Consider the following 25,660-nt stretch of genomic DNA (forward strand, 5'->3'; position numbering starts at 1 on the left):
TGTGGTAACTCATGAAAGTCACTTGCTTTAGTATATATCATAAAGTGCCTGATGAATTTATAAATCAAATGTCGTTAGGTAGACTGAGGAGTTTTTGAAAGATTGTAGAGAAATTTTGAGCAAGTGGATTTCTTTTCATGGAAATTTATTTGCTGAATACTTTTGCTAGATCCTTTGTAATGCAAATATATTTAGATAATAGTAGTGATTTATGGTATTCCTGTGGCTGTGATGTCTCCTTCTGATTTATAGGCCAGAAGGGACTGTCTAGTGTAGATGTTGTTAGACTGATTTTTCTCGTTCTGTGGAAGTTCTTAAGGGGTGCAGAGAGTCATTGTATCACTTCCGTTTTCCACTGCTTATAGGAAAAAATGTACCGAGAAGTAACAGTGGAGAGAGAACGGTTGTGGCCTTTCAACTTCTTGGAACAGACTTCTGGTTCTGCAGAAGATCTTGTTATTTGAGCAACCTTTTTGTTTTATTCTAGCAGCAAAACTCTAGCAGAGTTTTATTCTAGCAGATCTTCCTCAGGTAGTTGCAGAGTCTTTGAGGTGGCAGCCAGAGAGGAGCAGCATTTTAAAACAAAGGAAAAAAAACAAACCCAAACCTTTCTGCTTTCATAGTTACTGAAGACACGTAGTTATTGAAAACTTTATTTACATAGTAAATACATGTTGCTTATTATTTTTTGTTATTTACAAATGTGAATTCAGTAGTGTTTAAAATGGCAATAGTGTTGTCTAAAACTTCATTGATTGATAGGAAGAGTTATCTATAGTTGCTGGATGTTTAGGGCTCTGCAGGTTATCTTATGTTGGCTTGTTCTTTTGTGGCTTTTCTACTAAAACCTTCTTGGTTTTAGATACTTAAAATGTTAACAAATGATCGTGGGTTTCCTGCATGCAAATTTTCAGCAAGTATGCACATTTGAGATAGATGAACTAGGAGAAAGGGAACAGAATCCTTTCATCTTCCTCTGACTAAGGGGTACACACATCTGAAGCTGACAATACATTGTATTTTCTTTCCTTGTTCTTCTCACTTCACCATCTTGATTTTTCAGTAGTGTACCATTTCAAGACTATTTCCTTGGGAATATCCTCTATCATAGTAAGGTTATATTATCTATAGTGAGTTGCAGACATTGGTTCAATAAAATATAGGTTTCTGTGTTGAATTTCAGTATTAAGATTATTGCCAGTGTGAACTGTTTAATTTTTTGTAGTTCTGATATCTTCTTAACATTATGGCAGTTGAGATCAGCAGTTGGTGACTTAAACAGGTAGTACTGTTATTCTGAGGATTTTGAACTCAGGGCATTTTCCTTCTTGTGCAGATTTCGAAGTGTGTTGTGTTCTTTGGTTTATATTTTGTCATGTACTAGAACGCCTTTTGGGACACTGAGGGGGTGTTCTAAAATTGAAAATCTTGTTAACCAAACCGTAAAATCAGTACAACTTGCAGTGCAAAGTAGGAGCTTAGGCTTGGAGGATTTTGTAATTTTTCAACTATTGGTCCTAATTTATATGGCTTTATTCATCTTATCTATATAATTATGCCCAGAGACTAGGGATCACCTTCTAGAATACATGCTGCATTTTTGTCTTACAGTATATGCCTTTCTTACAGGAAAAATCATGTATTTCATTCCTGTAAGGAGAAGAAAAAGGAAAAAAAATGGCTTTATTAATTCCACTGGGGAATGGGCCATCTCTGGGGGATGTTAGAGAAGCTGGAACACTCTGCAGTGACACATCTGGCAGAGTTGGATGGCATTTATTGGTACAGGGTGATGCGACCGATGTGCCAAACGGATGACACAGAAGAGGATAAGCTCTGTTTTCTGCTGTTTTATTCTCTGAGTATGGATGCACATCCATTCAGAGAGCTTCTGTCTTTACTGGCAGCTGAACTGCTTCAGTGTTCCTGCCTATCTGGGGTGAAAGAGAAAAGAAAACTGCAAAGCACCAAATGGAAGCATAAAAGAGAGAGTTATGTTTTCTGATAAGTAGCACTTCATAGTTATAGTAGGACAGTGGGGGCTCTAATTTGTGCCTATATTGAACCCAAAATAACTGGCTGACTGTTATGAATTGCTGCACATGGTTTTTGTTCTGATTTGTTTTTTAAAAAAATGGTTAACCGCTGTTGAAATTGTCAGGTAGGAGTCCTGTAATAATTACAGATGAAGTATATAATTGCTACTGTTTGCATATTTGGAAATTCCTTACTCCAAACAAATCTGTCTGCGGGAGGAGAGCAAGAAAGAAATAGGAAATTTAGGGTCATGCTCAGCTGAAGCATTGTTTGCGTACACCAGAAAGGCACATAGGAAATCTGGGACGTAGAATAAAAAATTCTCATGCCGCTTGACTTTCTTTTTACAGTTAAAGGAGGGTAGGGGCTGTTGACCTCAATAAAATCTGAACAGTGAATAGAAGATCTTGTAATCAGTATCTTAAAAGGGGGTAGAGTGAGGAGTGGAGCAGAAGGATTGGATTGCTTTAACTAGCCACCCTAAACTGTTACAGAAATTAGGTCAGCGCTGAGTCTGAAAGCAAAATTTTTCTGTCTGCTTAAATGCAAAGTTCAGTTCTCAAAATCACTTTGTCTGCTTACAGAGCAGAGCAGCAGAGTGTGATGAATTACTGAGAATAGAAGAGGACGCACAATGGCAAACAGACGAAATGTGAGTATTTTTTATCTATCTGTAAGTAATTGGCTGTGTCATTTAATTAGATTGACCAGAACTGGCATTTCCTTATCAGTTAATAATTCTGTAGACTTGGAGGCATGACAGAAGCACAGCTGTGCGCTTTGTGTGTGCTCAGTGTTTTACACGTGTTGCATTTACTCATTATTACAGCTAATTAATTTGTATGCACCAATAATGCTGTCATATTTTTATCTATACCAAATGTAAGCTTTTTAATTAGGTATTTTGATATTTAGTCTGCTAATGACATTGGTAAAAAGGGATTTTATCAAAACTTGTAAGATCTAAATTTAATATACATTTTTTTAAAAAAAGTAATTTAGTTGGAAAAAATCCCTCAGCCTTTTTTCTTCCTTTGTCATAATTTTAACCCTGAAACAATCATTAATTCATAGACATTAGTTCAAGAGCAAAGCAAGTGAACCTCAGTTGCTGTGGGGAGTGCATAAGAAATGGGGATTTAGTGTGACAGTGTACTGTGAAGTTGTTACTGAACAGAACAGTGGAGTCCTATATTATTTAAAAACAAAAATTGGAGGAAGGGAGTAATAAGTACTTTCTGAAAGAGCCTTATTGCCAAAACTTAACAGTTGATTATATCTCTGAATCCCAAAAAGAATTACAGATGTTGAAAAGCAAAAGAAAGCATGCTGGTACGTTAAAAGAATCATTGTATTTAGTACTTTCGTTAAAACAAAGTATGTGATGAGCGCAGTTAATAACAGTCAAATATTGCTAAATACATTTTGATTTTTAAAAGTTAACCTGTTTTATTGAAATGCTAAAAGTTTTAGTTCATCGTGTTTGTTTATGTATGCGTTGGGTTGGCGGGCTTTGTTAAGGACAAAGTGCTGGAGGATTTTTTCAGAGGAAACACCATAAATTCAGCACACACTGCTGTGCATAGAGGCTGGTATTTTTTCCCCTCTGTAGCAGTTGCATGCCAGTTGGAAGATACAGCTCACAAATTGAATTTCAGACTACCCTTGATAATTGCTGTTGTACCCCTTTTTTGAATGCTTTTGTTTTCTGTTATAGAGTAAATTTATCAGAAGAGCAAACTATTGATATAGCAATGATAGAGCAACTAAGAGAAGCAGTAGATTTATTACAAGATCCCAACAGGTATGCTTACAGTAGCTGGTGTTTTAATGTCATATATCTACAATTTCTGTGAATGGCTTTGGAGTTCTTTAACTAAAAATTGGAAGCTCTCTGGAGTTATGAAGTGTTTTGTTGGCATACTGATGTTTTTCAGGAGGTGCTTAGATATTTAAGAAGGAATGAGCATCTAAACAAGATTCCCAGTAAACTGAGAAGGATTTCAGATTTAAGAAACCTAAAATTAGAGGTGGAGACACCTCTTAACCATTTATCTTGTGTATACTGTGTTTTTTATGAAGTTTTGTCTAGGATAGTCACGTTTCTTCTAGGGACTATAAACTCTCCTCTACTTAATAAAGCTTGGTGTGTTTTGAGGGGATTAGAGAAGGTCTTCTGACCCAGCTTCATCCCACCTCAGTGGAGCACATAAAGGAGCTACCTGAATTAGCGGGTGGAGTTTCTGTATTATACCTCTGACATCAAAAGGAGAAAGAGACAGCTAGAGAACGTTATTTAGATTTTTCCGTGCAACAAAAGATAAGGTTTTATAATTTAGATACCTGTTTTAAGTGGCTGAAGTCAAGTGGAATAACTCTAGACCTGTGAATAAACAAAGGAATGAGTATTTAAAAGAAAATAGATGTTTGTCCTACTGAAAAAGGCTGTCGAGTGGTGTAGGACGTTCTTTCCAGATGCTTGCTATTGCTTTTCTTTGTGTAACTACCTTCAGAAATTGAAGAAGTTCACTTCAAAACTAGGTAACTCATTTTTCTTCATTACTTCTATGGTTAAGAGCTTAATTTCTTCAAAGACTAAAAACTCTTTGTCACTTCTGGTCTAAAGTATCCTTGTTTCTCCTTCCTCCCTTGGCTGGTTCACTGTTCTTGCGACTACACTGTTCTTCTTTACATGCCTATTTTGATTCTGCTTTTCCAGTTATACTTTTGTACTTTTTAGGATAGAAATTCACGGAGACAATTTCTAGAGACATAATTATCTGGTTTTATTTTGAATCGTGTAAAGAATACATGATTCTTGATTCATATACTAAAAACTTGAATCACAAGTATTTTTGCTTGATAAAAAATTGTGCAAATTAGGAATGCATTTTAGTTCCCGTGGTTCCTGTGAGATAGTATACCGTTGCTTCTGTAAGTATGAGGTTTATTACTCTGAGAGAGAAGTGTTGCAATTAGAAAGTCTGGTTTGGAAAAAAAAGGACATTTAAAAAAATTCAGTTGTTAGTCTTTATGTTTAACATAAAATGTTAACATTTTATCATTTTGGTTTGTTTATATTGTCAATATTGCCCCAATATTTCCTGCATATTTAGTTTTTCTTATTAATTTAATTTAAAAGGGCAGTAAAATACAGAAAATTAATCTGTTTCTCCATGCGTATTCAGATGTCCTTTAATTAATAACACTAGAGAAAATTTGAAATGTGGCTTTTAAAAATAGCTAATCATGTCATACATGTCTGTATTTTTATTGCATGCCTGAATTTTTCTGCCTTTTTTACCGTATTTTTATTCTGACTGCACTTTCTTTTTCTAACCTTAAAATATGAGTATTTATTTTTAATTTACTGATTGCTATATAAGCTTTTCAGTATATGTCTCTTGTATGTTAACATGCAGACGTACCCAGCAAGACACACCTGGGTGCCTAATACTTGCCAAATGATGCTGTAGAGTTTCAGTCCTCTGGGCCATGGGTTCCTCATCATTGCTTTTATAATTACTGGATTACGTGGCAGTTTGTGATATACTTGCATTATATAAAGCACTGTGAGGAAAAATTAGTTTTTTCATACTGAATAGTTTTTGTGTCTTTATCTAGATCCACAAAGGAATTTAAATGCTTTCATTGTTCCTTAGTTTAAGATGAACAGAAGCCTTCATGTGCTTTTGACTTAAACATAGAGCATGTCAAAGTTGATAACTTTCCTCAAAGAGGTTTTCTTTGTGCATCAGATACTTCTTTCATGTTCCTATGTTTCCTTTCCTATATTCACTGCTTTCTTTCAGATCACTGTCTGTTGTGAATTTATTATTGCACTGCTATATTTTCATCCGCTGTAAATTAAATCTGTATATCTAACCAGGGCTGTGGCTTCTATTTGAACACAGGGTGCTAGAATTTGGATATAGAAATCTGCAGTCTCCTAGATAATGGCATGGCTGTTGGTAGTAAATAGGTCCTTTTGTTTTGATACAAGCCATTGCTCGGAGTGACATTTTGCAGGGGAAAGCATTAATGTTGCTAAACTGGTGACAGTGAAGCATCAGGAGGCATTTCAAGAAGTTAAGAGATAACACTGAGCAGGTTAGGACCATGACTAGAGAAGTATTTAATATATCCATTTGTTTGAAATTAAATACTGAATGGAATGGTTACCAAAGCTCTACCCCAGTGCAATATTTTTATTTCAAACCTTGCAGATTAAGCATGGATATTTCAGAGAGCAGTGGTGTGAATCTGTATCCCATGGAACCAGCAGCAGCTTTAGAATTTCAGGAGTCTACAGTAAAGTGTGTTTATCTACCTTTTTTGAGGAAAAAAAAATAAATCATGCATTTGTTAGATTCACCATATCCAAGTTTCTACACTATGAATTACATATTTGCATTTGTTTGTCTTTATACGTAGCGATCAAATGCAGATGGAGATGTCTTCCTTTGGTCAGGTATGTTAATGAGTGTATTATTACATTTTTGGGGGTAGGGGGAAGAGGCAGGAAGTGAGCCAACAACTTCATCAATTATTTATCTACCAAGTAGGGAAAAGAAAAAATAAGTAGAATGGAGGGAAAGACTTAATTATTCGTTAACATTTTTAGTGGAAATCTTTCCAATTTTTATATGTGTATATAAAAAATGTCTTCGGGTTTATGACTGACTCTTTCATCTTAGTTGTTTTTTTTCACCATGTGTGGCTTTCATGTATGCCGGCTCATGGCTCAGCTATGCCTACTCATCTGCCATCCCATTCCCCTATCTCCCTGTTCTGGTGTAGGAAAAGGGTACATTCTTTAAGGATAACCCAGAAATACTGTGTAAACTAAAAATTAATGTTTTCCCAGAGCAATGTCTCTATAGTTGCAGATTATATATAAAGAATGATATGGAGTTTCACAGTGTCATATATGCTGCTTATTATTTGATATATATCCTGACTGGTGAACTGGTTCTTTATGACATACTTTATTTAGATTTACATTATCTACATGTTAGCACTGGAACTGCAAGTATATGGTGTCTGCTGACTTCGTTGTTTGCTTTTCATCATAGTATTTGTAACAAGTACTTCTGAGGTACATAACTTGAGTTATGCAAAAACCAGATACAGTTCTGTTTCCAGTGATAGTCTCGAGAGTTCTTTATCTTACAGAGAGAAAATGCTGAAGAGGAACTAGAATTTCAGAGGAGGAGGGAGTTGATTATGGAGAAAACAAAGCCTGAACTGAGAACTTGTGAGCAGAATGAAAAATGGTCACTGACACAGGTATGGAGTTCTTTAGATGCAGTAAATGTGGAAACATTTGGAATGGATCATTGCATTCTGTCAGTTTGTGTGTGGAGATAATAGTGGGTTTAGGCTCGTTGTTTTGGAGGTTTTTTGGTTTGTGGGGTGACTTTTTTGGTTTCGTTTGTTGTTTATTTGGTTTTTTTTGTCTTATCATGAATCTCAAGGTTTGGCCGTAAATGGGAAATTAAGACCTATCAGGAAAAAAACCTGGTATGATGAAATTCATAAAAGTATTTTCTTCTAATAAGCACTGTAGTGGTTGCATTCTCCTGGAAAATGTGAGTCACCTCACAGTTAGATCTTCAGTAAAATGAAAGACCCGATTCCTTTTCTCCCTCACCCTAAATACTCTTGTAGTTATATAAGCTGCTAAGTTTTTGTTAAAAGCAGCATTTTTAACGTGGGTAGTATAACAGACTGTATATAGGTTGAGATTATAGTTTTAAAGTTTCAAAAATCTTTTTAAGTTATGTGTACATCGCAATGATCCAGAAATGAAGAACTATAAAAAAGTCTGATTTAAATATTTGATGCATATGTAATTACTTCTGAACATGTTTGCATAGGGATTTTTGTGACTGTTCTTCCAAGAAGATTCTGAGAAAAAAAAAATTACATAATATTCTGTCCTTATTGGGAGTACCTCAATGTGGTCTGTTTTATGCAGATATTGATTGAATCTGGTTTCTTTTTCAAATCTTCTTACGTATAATCATCATGACCATTAAATTTTCCTATTATGTCCTTGTGACTTTGTTAGTCTTAATCTTGTCTTTGTTTTTTCTTTATAATTTAAAATTCAAAAAATAGAGTTGGTCCATCTCTTTCCTATATTGTTGTGCATTAAGGTTACCACACTATTTGGAACGGTTCTTACTACATTGCTGAGATTAACTGTCAAAATGTGTGTGGTCTGTGTATTTTGGTGAACTGTTTAGCAAGGACATTGCTGATTTACTTTTAAGAGCCTTTTAAAAAGAATAAATAAATCTTCCTAAACACTTGTAGAGGGCTTGATCTGGACTGTGTTATGCAGGTGAAAGCATTAGGCATGTTCCATGAAATGGAAACACATCTTGCAAGAGCAAGTTTTTAATCATGCTGCATTCTGTGTAGTACAGCAAGCACTTGTGTTACTACTTGTGTTACTAAATTAATTCAATTTAATGTAAATTCAAAATCTTGACTCGTAATCTGCATGCTGTGAGAGCGTTTAGACCTGCAACATCGGCATAACCAGCTGGTCTGGCCCTGAGCACAGGAGAGTGCTCAAGTGTGAGAGTCCCCAGGTAGACCTGGCTGGGATCAGACAAGTAAAGTTTCTATCAGTTTAGTCTAGGTAAAAGTGGTTGAGGTAATACTATGAAAGATGTCTAAAGCTGAAGATTTTTTTTTTTTTTAAGCTTGAAAAGCAGCTCTGAAAGGTCATGAAGTAATATAGTTGTGCAGTCTTCCTTCCCATCTTGTTAACTTTTGGAAAGCTGTGCGGCTGTTGGGACCTAGTGTTCCAAGTGCCATCTTTTATTTTTCTTTCCATTTTTTTATTGATTAAAAAAAAAATTGTCCTAAGGAAATTACTTTGAATTGATTTATGTGTTTAGTTATGCCAGCTCTGTTTCTGCTGAGTTATGATTTATGTAGAATTAATGGTAGTATTTCATATTTATTGACATGAATTACCTGCTTCCAACTTAGCTGTAGCAGAAGTGGTAACAAAAGGTATGTTATATTTTAATTATAAAATGAATCACTTACAGAATACTTTTCTCTTCAGATCTATATTAAAAAAAATATATTTGCATATTAAACTTTTGGTGATAGTTTATTCCAAAATTTGTGAAACAGAATTGGATACTGCATTTGAACCAACAAGCATTTAAGTCTTATAAACACAGTTATAATTACTTAGGATTGAAAATAAAAAATTAATGACAAATCTGCGTAAATAATTTCCACAATTTTTTTTTTGTTCAACTAGCAATAACAGTATTCATTATTCATGAAAATTGTTTCAGTGAAAAGTAAGCAATAATAAGTATTACTGTGTATCTGAGTATCATGAGTAAAATACCCTGTTGTGGTTTATCGCTATTACAATTGCTGAAATGTTTTTCCTTTCCAAACACACAGAATGATCTAATTGTTTGGAATACAAGTGGGCAAACTTCTCATAATGAGGTAAGATGCTGGTGTCATTTGTTTGTCTCTTTTATGTTTTATATGAATGGCTCATACACTGAATGAAACATGTAATTGAATATCACAGAAAATATGACTGAGCTCATCAGTGATGGCTGTGTGGTTTATTTGGCCTGTGGTTTCTTCTTGTCTTAAGGATTTAATTGAGTATAAAAAAATGTACTTTCTGATAAGCTTGTTTCTGAGTTAGGTAGTCTAGTACAAAACATGTATCTTTTTTTAGTTTTTATTTTATTCTGCCACCTTTATTTTCCACCTTTCCTTGTTCCACAAGAGTTTCTACTGATTTCAGTGCAATTTCCTTTTGCACACTTGTGTCATGACCTTGATTAGTTTTCAGAGGAGTCTGATTTTATTAATCCTGTCACTTTCATAGTGTGAATCTCAGCAGAAGATCAAAAAGGGAAACTGTAGAGAGCTCATTAAGGTGACTTTTCCCCCTTCGTATTTCCTGTGCAAAAGCAGGGCTTCTCCCTTTACATTGTTCTGTATATGAGCATCTTGAAAATTCATGAGCACTCGGCCACCTTCCACCTGTCTTGGTGATGGGACTCCTGTAGTTCCTGGCTCTCTGAGGAATCACTTTTTAAGAAGGATTCCCATTATGAAGTTTGGTTGTAAAACACTTTCTATTACCACTGATGGTTTGAGGATTATGCCTCACCTTCTCCTGAATGTTGCTACTTTACTCTTCCTGCTGCAACTGGTAGCCTAGTTCCAGGGTCAAGGGCAATCCTGCTCTGAGGAATATGGTCACCTTTCTCTCTTCTGTTTTTTAAGCAGAAGTTCAGTGTTGCATGGAAAATACCATGCAGAATTGTAATTCTGTGAAAGAAACAAATGTATCTAAGGAAAAAAATGTGTCTTTGTTTTTCTAAGTGTACTATGCCACAAAAATGTTTGTTTGATGGAACCAAGTGATTACGTGGGAGAAAACTGAGAAAAGGTTGAGCTTATTTCTAGCTAGGGGGAGTAACTTGCAGTCTTTGGTCAGAAACTCATCTTTCCCAGCAAAGGAATAGGACAGAATAAAAAAGAGAGATTATAATAGGTTTGAGGCTACATTGTGATCAGATTATGGTGGAATATTTGCAGGGTGCTGTATCATTAACTTTTGCATTTTATACAGTCAGTTGTGCTGAGATATTCCAGATGTTACTCTTACTTAGATTTATGTTCTTTAATCACACAGAACAAGGATAAAAGTCCGACAATGTCTCCTACTACAAACACCACAATTCCTTTTGGCCTGAAGCCACGATCAGGTAATGTGGGAAAGAAAATTATCCAATTTTTGTGTACTTTTTTTCACACCTGTGTTATTAATAGATGTCAGTATTTTTTCCCCTTAAGAAGGCAGTGATGAGACATTTTCTAACAAGAATTAGAATATTAGAACATTTTAAGGTTATAGGTTTGAATCAGGAGTGAATTTTTAACAAGTATGTATTTGGCACATTATATATGGATCAATTTTCATCCCTTACTAATCAGGTGTTTTATGAAATTATATGTGTGTATGGTTAAAAAAATGTGTGTATGTATATAAATACACATATTTTATACACATATACATATATATCATCTGTGGTTACATACTAATGGAATACGATTTTTGCTTAATTGGTATGCAGTGATACAGTTTAGATTTGGTTGAATAATATATGTGAATAATTAGGTTTGTTTGGAAGATGATTATGCAGCGCTCTGAAAATTGCTCATTGCAATGAGTCTCTCAGTGGTTCTGCTTGTGTAAGGATCAAGCATTTATAGAAAGATTAGATGTGTACTTCAGCCAGCAGCTGAGTTTAATGAATCTGCAGTGCTGAATCTGCATAACTGTCAATCTTTTAACAAGCAACAGTTTATTAAAAGAACAAAACCAAAATACCCCCTCCCAAAAAAAAAGTTAAGTTTATGTATTTGATGGCTTAGATAATAGCTTCCTTTAAAAATAGGATTAGCTGCACTGTTAAACTCAGTTTTTGTCTTCTCCATACTGAGATAGTCAATATTAAGTCATCTCACACCACCTCTAAAGAATAATCATAGGTTTTTCAGTATGTTTCAGCATCTTAAGGCTAATTCTGGTTTCTTGCATTCCCCACAAATGCTTTTAATCAAATGCTGGTAAACCACTACAAGCTTGTAGTTTCCATAGCAAAATATCTTCGCAATAATGGCAGCAGTTTCACATTTGAATGTTTAAGAAATTGTACCCACAGATTTAGTTTTTAAAAAACCAAAGTTTTAGAAAGCAAAGAAAATGGTATTGAACTAACGTTTCATGCAGAGGGTATTTTAAATTTCTCATGCAGTTATGATACACAGTTTGACAGATCTGTTCAGTTGCCTTTCTTAGTTGGACTATTAAACTCTGGGTCTATTCTTGTTTGTTCCTGATGCTTCAGAGATGTTGTTTCTCTGTATATTTAAAGTATGGGTTAAAGGATGAGCAAAAGTCCTTTCAGGATTTGGAAAAAATAAAACATTGGATAACTTTGCAAATGTTTACTTAACATAATCTTATCTGCGAATACAGTGTCTTCACTTTTGCTAACATGTAGAGGATTTGAAACACCACGTTAGTATCTGTGGACATGCTTGCCTCTCTGTCTTGCAAGTTTGTTGAAAAAAGGCATAGCTAAAGAGAGCTTTTGAACAGCTGAGTTTGAAGAGAAGTTTAAGGTGAATTTTTATACAACACTGCCTGAATTATCATCTTGTTAATACAGATTCCAGAATTGTGAGAAGGCGAAAGTCTTTGTGATTAAGAACCTTATGATTATTACTTTGGAATGGTACAAAATAAGGACTTTCTGTGTTGACTGAAACTTTGCCTTGTATTTTCTTCTAATATTAAATGGTTTTAGCTGCTCTTTGATTTACACAGTAATTTTAAATTGATTTAAGGCTATGGTTTAGTATTTAGAATAGAGGTGGTTTATAATTTCCAGTTTAGTTTGAGGAGCATAAATGTTGCTTGTGCATGAGATTCAGTAGATAAAACATGAAAATTATAAAGGAAACCAAGAAATAAGTGAGTTCATAATTTTTGTGGCAGAACTGGTAAGGAACATTGTGATCAGACACAGGAAAAGCTCATTAAGGAGTCACATCATTGTGAAGGAAAGAGAAGAAGAGATTTAAATTCTGCATCAGAAAATAGGAAACCAATGGGAAGTTTGGAAAGGATGGAGGTTTGAGGAAAACTCTGGAGGAAATCTTTGCCATAATGAAGACAGGAGACTGAAGTGCAGAGTAGACGTGTTTGGGAAGGAATAAAAATGTCCACTGAAGGATTTGAGGAACAAATACGAGGTGGTGTTATGGCTAGTTCAAGCAGAGGAGGCAGGATGAATGGAGAGTAGAGACTGCACTGCTGTACACGTTTAGCTCCATAATGAGTTGGTGAGTGGTCAGGGACTGTAAGCATGACGTGCTTTTACAGTCATCTGGTGAACAGTCTCCAGACTCTGTTGCAGCTTCTGTGGATATGTGTGATTTTGCATGCTTTAGGGAGCCCAGTTGGATCATTACTGAATTTGTGTTTGTTAGAAGAATCTTTACGGTGCAGGTTTGCCAAGGCTTGTGGTGCAAACTGAGGATCAGCCTTTGGAGGTAATTTATGTCTGTTCTTGTCCCTGGAAAGTCTGTAAAAATTGCAGAGAACAAGAACTTTCCTAGGATTGTGGGCCCATTGTAGGTTTGAACTTACTGCTGAGGGAGTCAGCAAGAAATAAAAATAGTGCTGCATGTACTACTGAGTGAATTAAAACAAAAGGAAAACATCTGTAATCCACGTACTTACAGAACATATTTCAACAGAATGAGAATCCAAGGGATAATGTAGTTGCTACTTATCAAAATCAGCTAGGAAGTTGTAATAATATTTTCATATGGATGTGCACATTTTCTTTGTCTTTAGATGAAGACGTTTTCTTATTACATAGTTACAAAAAATATCAAAATTCTTAGTCTCTAAACTTTTCATTGCTGAAGCTTCACAGCTGATATATTTACCTTCTGATTCACAGAGTCAAGGTTTTTGTCAGGCTATAATATAAAATCTGTGGGTATTTTTTCTTAAAATGTGGTTTATACAAGTTGTGTGAAGTGCTATGGTTACAGTGATCTTGCTAAGCTTAACAGCCTTAACTGCACATATGATGTATGATTTGCAAGTACTAACATATAACTTTTCGCTCTTTTTATTCTGCACCATCTGTCATTCTTTTCTCAAAAATTACGCATTTTGTATTAATCACCTTTGAATTACATCTTTGTCATTACCATACAAATCCTAATGCCATAAATGAAATGCTGCTGCCCCCTTTTATTCCCTGCTCTGGTCCTTACACCACCATGGTTGGACTGGACTATCACTCCCCTCCAACAGACCCATCCCTCAGTCTTCCTCCTATCTCCTTCAGCACACTTACACAGGCACAAACATGGGACAACTTTAGCTACAGTATCCCATCTGAACGAGACAGTGACAATGGTAGGTGTTCCAGATATCATTTACTTAATTCTGTGTTTTCGGAAACCTGAATATATGACAAATGCCCCATGTGGCTAAGGATGAAGGGCAGTGCTCTTAAGGGGATGTTTGTAAGACTGAATACCTCAGAGGGTGCATGTTAATTTATTTTAGAATATCTATTATCGAAAGTACATGCGTGAAGAGTGTCACTGTTTTCAAGTCTTTCAAAGCAACTTTTCCCATGATGACCACTCTTAAGAACTATTTCCTATAAAAGTTTATTTACTTTCAAGGATTTATAAAAGTTAAACAGCAGTTAATTTTGCTATTGTCTTCTCTGCAGTTTTTATTTATTATTTTTGATAGATACTGACTGTTAATAAAACTATCTTACTTCCATCTGCAGTGTTTTGATGCAGGTACATAACTAACCTAATTAGAACAGGTATCCATGAGGAAACAAAGCTGAAAACAATCAGCTAAGCAAAACCAGTGACTTTTGTTCAACTGAAACTGTTAGTAAGCTGTCAAACTTCTCTGTGCATATTGAAGGCCAGGTACATTAGTGGACCTTGTTACTGCTGCGTTTGTTTTGGTTTCTCCAGGGTGTTACAGCCATAGCACATTGAGTCATGGCACTCATATGCAAAGTTGTTCACATTTGGGCTATCAGAGTCTCATACTGCATTAATAGTTAAATGTTAGATGGACAAAACAGAACCTAGACAATTAAACTGTTTAGAAGTATTTGATAGGCAGATGTATTTTTTTGGATGTAATTTTTCCTGGGTGAAGCCAAGAGCACAAATCTTGAATGATAAATGCCAACATTTAGTTTAGAATGCCTACATTCTTAGTGCAGTTCAGTACTTGGCAATACTTGCTGTTGCCACAGTGTTCTTGATTATAAAACCATAAAAGACAGCATATGTAAGGAATCAGCTCTGTAGAGGAAATGAGGATGGAATATAAGAATTGTGATAACGGTAAGTTGAAAACCTGAATTTAGTTCACGATGGTATGAAGCTTACTTGATGTTTTGCTGATGAATGTTCTAGCAGAGAAAGCCAAAGGTCAGTGCAGAATCTGAATTATGTTAATCTAGATTTGTTACTGGTTTACTCTTCTGAATGAAATGAGCAGTACAGTCTAACATGTGCTTGTGCATTTGGAACAGATAGATGTCTCGTCGTACAAATCTTAAGCCAAATGCAAATATTAGTATTTAATAGCTTGAGCTGTAGGAAATTACTTTTTAAACTTTTCTTTTAAATCAGGACTGTTGCCTTTCTGATTAGAGTTTGTTATCTGGGGCTAAGTTTGTTATCTAAGGTCTGTCTTCCTATGGTATGAATTAAAAAGGACCAGATGCCATTCTATGGCACAATGTGATTCATATCCCTACCTAAGCACTCTTACTTTCCAAAACAGGATGGCTACATTTAAGCTGCCTTTGGGCAACGTCCTTTGCCTGTGCTATTCCTCAAGCTGTACCTGGTTAGAAGAGAGGTGGGTTTGCACCAACCAGAACTGTTGGAACAGTTCTAAAGGAACTAAAGGAACACTTTAGGAACAGCGTTAACAGTATCAATGAAATGCCGTGCATCAATGTAGCATCTTAATACTTCATATCATCTTTAATATAACTGTCTGGCAACAGCTCTGTAATAGAGGAGGTGAAGTCCAGAATTTCTGGGAGGTTATAAGGTTGGAACAGACAGGTCTCCCAAGACCAAAGCCCATGCCATTGGGTTTAGCAAATGACTCTGTATAGTAACTTCACTGTTACTTCAATTTGGACAGCATAAATGAATCAAAGAGAAATCTAACTACAGAATTTTAGCCTGACTTCATCTCTGCTTGTCATTAGTCCAGCCTTCTTTTTGTCTATTATTTTAGAGTCAGGTTAAATAACTTTGTTGTTTACCTGAAGAACAGTGTTGTCAAACTAAGTACTTGAAACTAGATTTGTTGGTGTGCTGTTAAGTAGTGCACCTATGTGCATGGTAACTTAGTACAAAAATGAACATTTTCATAAGGAACTTCGTCCTTGACTGTGGTATGTCAAATGCATATCATGTTATTAACTGTTACCCATTTAACTTGTTGAGACTTCTACAAAATACTTTAAAAAAAATTACTGGAACAGGCATAATAACCTTGGTTTACCATGGGTTCATAAAATCAGAAACTCATAGTTGGAGAGACTGAAAAATAGACCTTCAGGTGTGTGTGAGGTATGGGCTCCCCTTGCTGGAAAATGTGTGTAATGCAGAGAAACAATGCTCAGGACTGCCCAAACTTCCTGTATTAGAACATTTTTCTTTAAATTCAGTACATAACTGAAACTTTTATAATTAGTGCTTTCGAGTAGGTGTGGGGTTTTTTTTGTTTTGTTTTTTTAACCAGTTAACCTTATTTTATTTAGAAAATTTGCACTGTAGTTTCCCACTGCTTTGAGATTAGCCTGCCTTTCTTCCTCGTGGTGGGATGTATGTCTCATTCATGAATGGAAATGAATAAGCAGTGTTGATATTTACTTTTCATTAACATGTTTGTAGTCTGAAATTGGAAGGAAGCAGACCTTGGGACACTCATTGGCTTTGCAAAGGCCTAAACAAAGATAACTGTGGCCAAACTGAATGAAATTCATAATAATACTCTGATAGTTGTACAATGAACTATTTCTAAAAGTAAAATCTTGGAAATTGCAACTACAGTTTTTAATATATGTGATAGGAGATTTTTATTTCCCCTCCTAAAAACTTTGGAGCAGTCTCCCAGTAAATTGTTACAGAGTTGCTAATGCAGAAATTATATTTCAGTAAAATTCTGGAGTTTAATAGAAGTCCTGGGTAAGATTTTCTGCACTTTTTGAAAACATGGGAGTTGATTTTTTTATGTTGTTGTAGCCATCCCAAAGTTTATTATTTACTATAAGATTTGTTAAATATAATTTTAGATATTTCTAAATACTGCCTGTTGGCTGAACTGCCATAGGTAGTGTCTGTCTGTCCCTTTGGCAGGAGAAGTAGCTTGGGTTATTAATTTTGTTACTTAACCAACCTGTGTACAGTTAGGTGAGGTTCCTGGTGACCAGACTTGCCTGAGATTTCGAAGTATTTTTCTTGCAGAAGCTTTGTCTTATTTACCTGAGCCCTACATGACAGAGGGTACAATTTTGTATGTTGACCCTGGACTTATTTGGAGGCTTCAATAACAGTTTACTTTCGGTCAGAAAGGAGATGGAATTTCCTTCTACCAAGGGTTGTTTTATTTTGTTAGATATTTTGAGGACCGATTTTTTTTTTTTTATTTTAAGATTCAGCCTATTATCCAAATCACAACTGAAATAAAATGGCTTATGTGCCATAGTTTTTAATGAAATATCAGAATTACTGTGATTACACCCATGTGTACCTTGCTTACAGTCAAGAGTAATTAATCTTTTTTTTTCATTCCTCTTGTAGGTGCTATTGGCAATTCATACACTTCCAATTTTCTGATGTGCCTTTTAGGAAACAAAAGGCTCCTCTCTTCAATTCTGTTACTTGTTAACCCAGAAATTATCCTTTCTTTCTTTAATGGCCTTAAATTAACAAAATTGAGACTGAGCAGTAGCTTTATGTGAACGGTTTCTAGGCTTTGTACTTTCCACCCCATTACTTGATACTTACGGGTCTGAGTTGCATTCAGGAGAGAGGCAGGAAAGTAATAATCCAAAACACTTCTTTCTTTTAAGCAGTATAATTTTTCATAGTAATCAAGTTGACCTATAATTTGAGTGGCAAACAGGTGACAGTTGTATTTTGAGCTTACATCTTCTTGTTCTTCTTAACCATTCAAAACAGTCACTAAACACAAGAAAAAGGAAGTGTAGAGGTGCAGATATGCAGAGATTTCATGTAATTATTTCAAGGAGCTGTATGTGGGTGAAGTGATACAGCCGACAGGATTGGTGAGAGGAAGTACTGCCAGGAGTTTTGCAATACAGCTTTTTCATGTGGGCAGACTTAGTGAATGGCGAAGTCTGCCTACATTAGTCTTCATTTGGTGGGTGGTGGGTTGTTTTTGGTTTTTTTTCAGTATAACCTTATCTAGTAAGCAATTTGTCCTGTGTAGGAAGATGCTTGTCACAGCTTGTTACACAATCCAGCATCTTGTAGGAGAGGATTCTACTTAGAAGATCAAGAGGTGTTTCCTGCCATGTTAGTTGCAAAGTTTTGTACAGATCAGAATCTCTAAGGGACAGTGCTGGCACTTGATCATCTGATAAAACTTGCCTGTTGAGATTAGGATTTGGTTGAAAAGTTATCCACTCCATTGATGGTGCAGGATGCCATTCAAAGCAACATCCAGAAAATATCCATTTATGATTGTAATCCAAGATCAGATTTTTCTGTCTTGTTGAGGACAGCAAAATTTTCTATCAGTTTTTGCTGGAGACAGTGCCTACGGGTTTTGCTTCATTTAGAAATTAATAAATCAAGGTGTTTGTTTTTAAACTAAAATCTGTCTTTTTTAAAACATAGTGTTCTTAAGACCACAAAGAAATTTGGAATCAATAGACCCACAGTTTACAATTCGAAGGAAAATGGAGCAGATGAGAGAAGAAAGAGAGCTTGTGGAACAGCTACGTGAGGTATGTGAGTGTTCGTAGAGTTAACCTGTGCTAATGGAATGTATTTTTTTAATGTTCTTTTGGAAAGTTGTCTTAAGTAGGAGAATATTAAAAAGGTTAAATGAGGCAGTATTACTTCTGCAAATCACGTTGATGAGACTATTCCTGAAGTGCCTTATCACCGTCAGATGTCTGTACTTCAGGAAAGGTTTTGTAAAGATGGGAAATAATGGGAGTTACCTGATTGACATACAGTTAAACAGCATGCCTTGCACAGTTTATGTAATTTCATCAGAAAGGATGAAGTGATCACTTAAGAGGTAGAGAGGTCGGGAGACTATTTCCAATCAGCTGGAGAAGTCTTCAGTCTAGCAAGTAAAAGGTATAATGAAATCTATTAGTTGAAGATGACGTTAGAAGCTTTTTTTTAAAGCAAATGACTAATGCTTCAACGGCTTTCTTAGAAATAAAATTACTATTCCATCACTTGAAGATCTGAATGTACAAGATGGTTTCCTGATACCATCTTGAGTATAGAAGCTAGAGCCTGATACCAAAACTGCTGCATGTGGTTGCATAGGGTCTGTGTTACACAGGTAATACCTAGCACTGTTTGTGCGACACCTAATTATGTCTAAAAGAAAATAAAAAAAATAGGACAACCTTTGTCACAAGGAAAGTTGTGAGCCTGAACTTGTCAGTGTTTCCAGTTACGTCTTGTTACCAACAGAAGAGATGGTATCGTGGCACTGCTAAATGCAGTGCAAATCCTGAAAGTATGATAGATGACTTTGATGTTCATAGCCGAATGACAAGATCATTTGTTCTTATGTCATTATGTTCATGGAATGATAAATTTCAAAATTATTCATTTATTTTAAATAACGTGTCTTGTATTTAATTTTAAAGCAAAAGGATTCACTTTTTTACTCCTTAGCAAATAGCGTTTAAAAGGCAAGTTGTTTAATGCAGAGCTATGAGGATTTTTAGGGAAAGGACTTTAGGGACTTTTTAGAACTTCATTCTCTTACCTCCCCTGTTTGAAGTCTGGATTAATCTTACTTTGTCTTGCTGAATTTTTGAACAGAATGAAGATTCAGCATACTTGATTCAATGTAGCATGTTGCCAACTCTAGACTTGGATGATGCCAAAAGAGTGAGGTGCAGGATTTACATGAGACAGACTTACTAGTAATGGAGAAAAACATGGTAGTAGCAGTAATGAACTGCACTAGGATGTAGCTCTTCTGAGTGTAGTCTAGTCAGCAGCATCAATGCACCTTTTGACGTTTGTTAAAGAGTTACCAAAAGTATGTAGCAAGTCCCCAAGTGATTGTTTCTGAAAATAATGTCCTCAGGGTTCCTGCCTTGTGCATTAGTTCAGTTAATCCTCACAGTGAAAAGCAGAACAAGGTTATTCACCATATCAGGCATGATCATGGAGACTTATTACAGTGTAAAGATCCTTATTAGGTATTACCAGTAATACTGATTTAATGTGTTACTGACCTTCAGCTCCATGTACTTTCTTTGCCCTCACCCTGAAGCTTTGTGTCCTGAAATGAAAGTTCTGTTGTCTCTTGTGAGAAGTTTGAGTGCAAGTCAAGGAGTGAGGACAGAAGATAAAAGATTGGCCCTGTTTGGAAGCATATAGTGAGATTTTTCAAATAATTAGTTTACTTTGGTACACTGGGTCCTTTAGTGAGAGAAGTAACCTCCAGATGATCTCATCATGTACTGTACAAGAAAATAGCCCAGAACATCCAAGTCATTAAGCTCATACTTATTGAATAAATTTATCTGTTAGTGTATTTTGTTTTTTGATTGTTTCGTGGTATGTTAGAATTTAGTGAGACTCCACACAACCTGCAGCCTTAACCAAAATGGGTACTGAGCAAGAAGGAACAACTGTAACTCAGGTTCCTTATTTAGAAATGTAAATACACATTTACATTTAGCTTAATCACTTCACCTGAGCTGCATATTGTGAGAATATTGGTATTTTTCCCATGCATTCCCCCTTTTTCTTCAGAATGGTGTATTTTCACAGAAATTGTTCCATTTCATAAAACTCCTTGCTTTAGAGACGTACTTTTCCTCCATTTGATTTTTGTGTACATCCGTGGTCACTTCAGACAGTTGTCATCTCGGGAGAGATTTGCCACTTACACTTGAGCAGTAGAGTTTAGTGAGGAATACTGGTTGATTTTTGTCACTCAAAAGGTAAATGTTCAATAGTTTTGACATGCTAAGTGGAACAAATTGCTGCTGTAGTGTGGATGACTTTTGAAAGAGAGCAGTTCTTCAGTGGTGGCAAAATTGGAAGTGAATTGATCTGCTTCTTGAAGTCTTCAATTATAATTAAATCCAGTCTCAAACCATGAACTCGAGCAGGAAATGGCATTGAATGAGTGTTGTAAGTGCCCTGTGCTCATAAAAAAACCCACTTCTCTGCTATATAGTCTCCCAACAGGCAAATCAGTGTTTTAAGAGGAGGAATTTTTAATTCATAAGTTTATGTAAACCTGTTTAACAGATCTGGGAAAAAAGTCTCAAAATGTATTCTTTTTGTACATATCTCGTATAGCGAAGATGTTTTCTAATTTATTAATTAATCCAAGGTGAAAACAAAATGTTGTATTAGTGCATGTGATGCACTCCTCCGTTTGGCACTTATGAGACCATACATGTGAGTACATGAGTAGTGTGTCTAGTAAAAGAAAAACTGGGAAAATACCATGACACCCCAGAGTGAGTTCAGTGGAGGCTGCTTCATGGTTAGGGCACCGAAACAAAGGATGTCGGAGGAAGAAGCTAAGAGCTGGATTTCTTTAGCTTGGAGAAGAGTGTGCTGAGGATCTTATGATGGTCCTCAGCTGCCTGAAGGGTAGTAACAGCAAAAACAAGGCCAGGCTTTTCAAAAATGCTCAGTGAAAGAATGAGAGGCAGTGGTACATATTGTAGAGAAAGAAATTTCAAGTATTTCAAGCTATAAGGAGAAATTTCTTTGCAATAAGGATGGTGAAACACTGAACAGGGTTGCCTGGAAATGCTGTGGTATCTCCTTCCTTGCAGATATCCAGAACTTAACTAACCAAGGCTCAGATCTCAGTTCAAATTTGTTAGACCAGGTGACCTTCAGAAATCCCTTCTGACCTACACTCTCCTTTGATTCTAGAGAGAATAATTTCTTTTTATCTAAAATGCCCAGCGTAGATTGAGGTAATGTATTAATAGAGAGTAGTGACTCTAAGGAGGTTCAACTAGGAATAAGAAATACCTGGTTTAAGATAATGGAAGTAGTTATCTCTGAGAGTGAATCTAAGAGTTATTTCTAAGTATAATGTTGGAATGTTTTCAAGATTGGAGCGCAATTTAGGAAACTCATCGTGTGTAACAGTCTTATTGTAGCGGTTTTATTTTCTGGAAAATTCTCAAATATTTTCCAAGTATTTGTTTTGCAATACCAAATTCTTTTCAGCAAGACTTCAGTTTTACTTTTAGCAAGTATCCAAAAAATTTCTTTTAAACCTGAATGTTTTGCCTTGCTGATCGCTCTGATGCTTCCTAAGTAATTTTTAGGCTACTAGGGAATTCCCTGCTTGTACAGTGATTAACACAATGTAGTTCTGATTCAAAGGGCTGATGATAATTTGAGATGGATATGTAGAAGACTTGGAATGGTGAAAGGACGGAGTAAGAGAAGGAGAGGAGGAGAATATGAGGATATATATTCCCCTTTTTTCACCCTCATCTGTTTCTGTATTAAAGTGTGCGTATGTTCTTTGTTTGCAGAACATCGAAACAAGACTAAAGATTTGTTTGCCTGAAGACTTGGGATCTGCTCTGATGGATGGTGTAGTGCTCTGCCATTTAGTAAATCATGTTCGTCCTCGGTCTGTAGGAAGTATTCATGTACCTTCACCAGCAGTAGTAAGTTGGATGTTTCCTGCTGCCTTGGGTTGCAGGGGAGGAATTAAAAAATTGCTGTTTTATTGCCAAATATTATTTAGTTACATAAAACAGGTTGCTGTTGAATGAATGTTCTTTGCTGTTAGGGGCAACATTATTACAAATTCAAATGTTCATTAGTTTTTATATATTTTTGTATATATATGTAGAATATATAGTACATGTGTGTGTGTGTATGTATATACATCTGTAAGTGAATAAAATTATCCTGCCCCTCTCTGATCTAGCAACAGATCAGATTTTTTCATAATGGCCTTTTTGTTCAGTACAGCGTGAAATTCTATATAAGATTTTATTTTAGGAGACCCTTTTTAAAAGAAAATTAGCCCCTTGTTTGTTGATTGAAAAAATATGAAGTTAACTTTAGCAAGGTTTGGCTTAGCAGATGTCATGTTACAGATGTGCACTTACAGCACGTTCTTCCTGTTGGGTTAAATGTAGAAATTATTCCTTTTATCTGCAGACAGAATGGAATAGAAACATGCACTGCAGTGATTTAATATTGGCTTGCCAAACCTAAGGACCTGAAGATTTCAGGACATAAAATTGATATAATCTCCGTGTGTGTGCATTTCTTGAAATTCTGTTTTCTTAGTGTTTTATCTGCTTATTGATGATTTTTTTCTCAGACAGATCATTGTTTCAGATTTCTGATACTAGTCTGGTTCGGAGGTTTTCGACTATCAGCCTTTTTTTTTTTTAATGTACATGTTGGTAAACATTTGCCATGTACAGCCTGATACTCGCTTCTGAGAATAGCATCTGGGTTTCAGAGGCAGTCTATAAGAACTTCCAGGAAGACAGATGTTAAGAAAAAGACATTTTCTCAGATGGTCTAGTGGAGTTTCTTTTGCTGTTGCTTGATTTTAAATTACTTCTGTCTTCAATAAAAATATAACATTGCCAAAATATGCAAACTTGAACTTATGGGGCAAAACCTCAAGTTTTATTTTTTTTTAAATTTTTAATTTTTTTTAAGTAAGAAAGCAAATATTTTAAATCTGTTTTAATTTTGCTTCAACTTTATATTAATGGTGTTCCCTTGCTTGAAACAGCCTTCAAATTACTTTAGCCTAGAAAATTAGTCTCTGCTGCTATAGTGAATACTTGATTTAAGTGGATATTCAGGAATTACCTTTGTTTCACATCTTGTATTGAAAAAGTTAAATAGTGAGTTGTTTGGGGTTTTTTTTAGTAACATCATATTTCTGTATGTATTTGGTGAAAAGTCCTGAGTGAGACAAATCATGGAAGTAGTTGAAATTCTACAGTAATAGGAAATCTGTTCTTCAAAGACATTAAAATTGTGTGTGGTTACTATACGCTTGCGAGTACAAAAAAAAAATATCAAAATTAAGAGCCTGTTAATGACAGTTAAGTCTGTTCTCCATGGTATATATTGAAATCCTTTATCAGTTTACTTGCTGTCTAGAAAAATCAATGTCATCTATCACAAATAATCATTAAGAGGCAGGTTTTAGAGTGTCACAACCTGGATGCAAACAAGTAGAGATCTAAATGTGCTGATCTAAATCAAAATCTTTTATTTAGCTGAACTAAATAAAAGCACAGTTTTTATGTACTCAGTTTATATTTGTAGGCGTGATGTTTTTAGAGGAGTAGAAAAATGTTGAGCAGAATTTTTTGGTTGTTTTCAGGAGAAATATGGAAATGGTTCATCAGTAAAAGAATAAGTGAATTGACTGAATGAATGTTTTTGACTCCTTTTGCCATAAAGTATTTTTTCTTGTTTTTACAGCCTAAACTTAGCATGGCCAAATGCAGGAGAAATGTGGAAAACTTTCTGGACGCATGTAGAAAACTGGGGATACCAGAGGTAATTTAATTAAGTCTGTCATTTCTAGATCATCAGAAATGCAGAGGACGTGAATTACTTTAAAGCTGAAGAAGTTTAATGAACTAGTTTTTCAGCAATCAAGACATAATTTTAAAAGTTGATCTAAGTAATGTGATTTATTTATATTACTATAGTGCATTTAAGTGGCTAATGTCATAGCACTTAAAAACTGCAACTTTTGTCTTACTTTAGTAATTCAGTATTATCCCCAATACCTTCTTATCTTTGCCATGGAAAATAAGTAAGGAATATAGTAATTGAGTAATATGTGGTTAAGCAAAGGTTCACTAATTTCTTTTATCATATAATATAGCTACATTTTTACCCAGTGCTTTTAGAATATGGGTTCCTTCTTTTTAATGATTGATTTTCCTTATAATATTAAGTACTGTATTTTATGCATTGTAAAAGTGACTAATGACACTCATCTCTTGTACTAAACCACTTCTGCGGTGACGTGAAGAAAAGCATTGCCTGTGTGTTAAGTATGGAAAGTATGTATGAGGAAGGTTGTATAATGTAGGTGTAAGTGTTTCAGAAGTTGCAAATAAGGAAGTTGCAGCACTTGATGCTTTTCATTTAAGAACAGCAGCATTCAGCATGTAATTTATTCTCATTAATTAGGAAAAAATATCTTTATCATTAATGTAATGAATTCTGGAGTTGCATTGGGAATATTTCAAAGACTCTCTTATGGTCTAGAAGTACCTATTAAGAAAAAGTTAATTTCAAGTACATGACCCTCAAAAGAAGGTAAAAGTGTTATACAAGGTCTTTTAAATCTGAAAATATGAAAATTGCATGATATATTTTCACTGTTGCCTACATATGACAGCATAATGAAGATTGAGTTCTTTCTAAATTGTGTTTCAAGAATGCTGAAACAGAATATATTTTGTGTGTATCTCCTCCACCATGCCCCTGGGGAGAAGATGGTAATGAAAAGACTTCACATTGGGAAAGAATTCCGGTTTGAATTCTGTATATTTTCTCTATATTTTAGCATTTGATTTGGAGGACAGCAGAAGTAACAGATTGCTTTTGCTCTCCGTAGGAATTTGGAGGAAGAGTCTTAATCTTAGAGCTCCAATGAACGGTTTATCGTAAATCCAATTCGAGAATTCACTGTGGTGGGCTGGATCTCTAAGTTATGATGGTTGATTTAGTTCTTGTA

At 35.3% G+C, this 25,660-nt stretch overlaps 1 protein-coding gene across 1 annotated transcript in view; it reads left to right on the top strand.

Annotated features, from left to right (window-relative positions):
* The window catches only part of LRCH1 (leucine-rich repeats and calponin homology (CH) domain containing 1), a gene marked incomplete at its 5' end in the record, with an annotated part of 56,092 nt that overhangs the window by 24,997 nt on the left and 5,435 nt on the right, over window positions 1-25,660 (top strand). The window contains 10 exons of the mRNA XM_010185817.1: window positions 2,622-2,689; window positions 3,755-3,841; window positions 6,264-6,353; window positions 6,472-6,510; window positions 9,477-9,528; window positions 10,742-10,814; window positions 13,949-14,053; window positions 18,568-18,677; window positions 22,452-22,589; window positions 24,388-24,465. Of these exons, the coding sequence (XP_010184119.1) occupies window positions 2,622-2,689; window positions 3,755-3,841; window positions 6,264-6,353; window positions 6,472-6,510; window positions 9,477-9,528; window positions 10,742-10,814; window positions 13,949-14,053; window positions 18,568-18,677; window positions 22,452-22,589; window positions 24,388-24,465 (840 nt within the window). The remainder of the gene's footprint in view (window positions 1-2,621; window positions 2,690-3,754; window positions 3,842-6,263; window positions 6,354-6,471; window positions 6,511-9,476; window positions 9,529-10,741; window positions 10,815-13,948; window positions 14,054-18,567; window positions 18,678-22,451; window positions 22,590-24,387; window positions 24,466-25,660) is intronic.

Source organism: Mesitornis unicolor, unplaced genomic scaffold (genome assembly GCF_000695765.1).
Source record: "Mesitornis unicolor isolate BGI_N332 unplaced genomic scaffold, ASM69576v1 scaffold4796, whole genome shotgun sequence".
Classification (NCBI taxonomy): Eukaryota; Metazoa; Chordata; class Aves; order Mesitornithiformes; family Mesitornithidae; genus Mesitornis; species Mesitornis unicolor.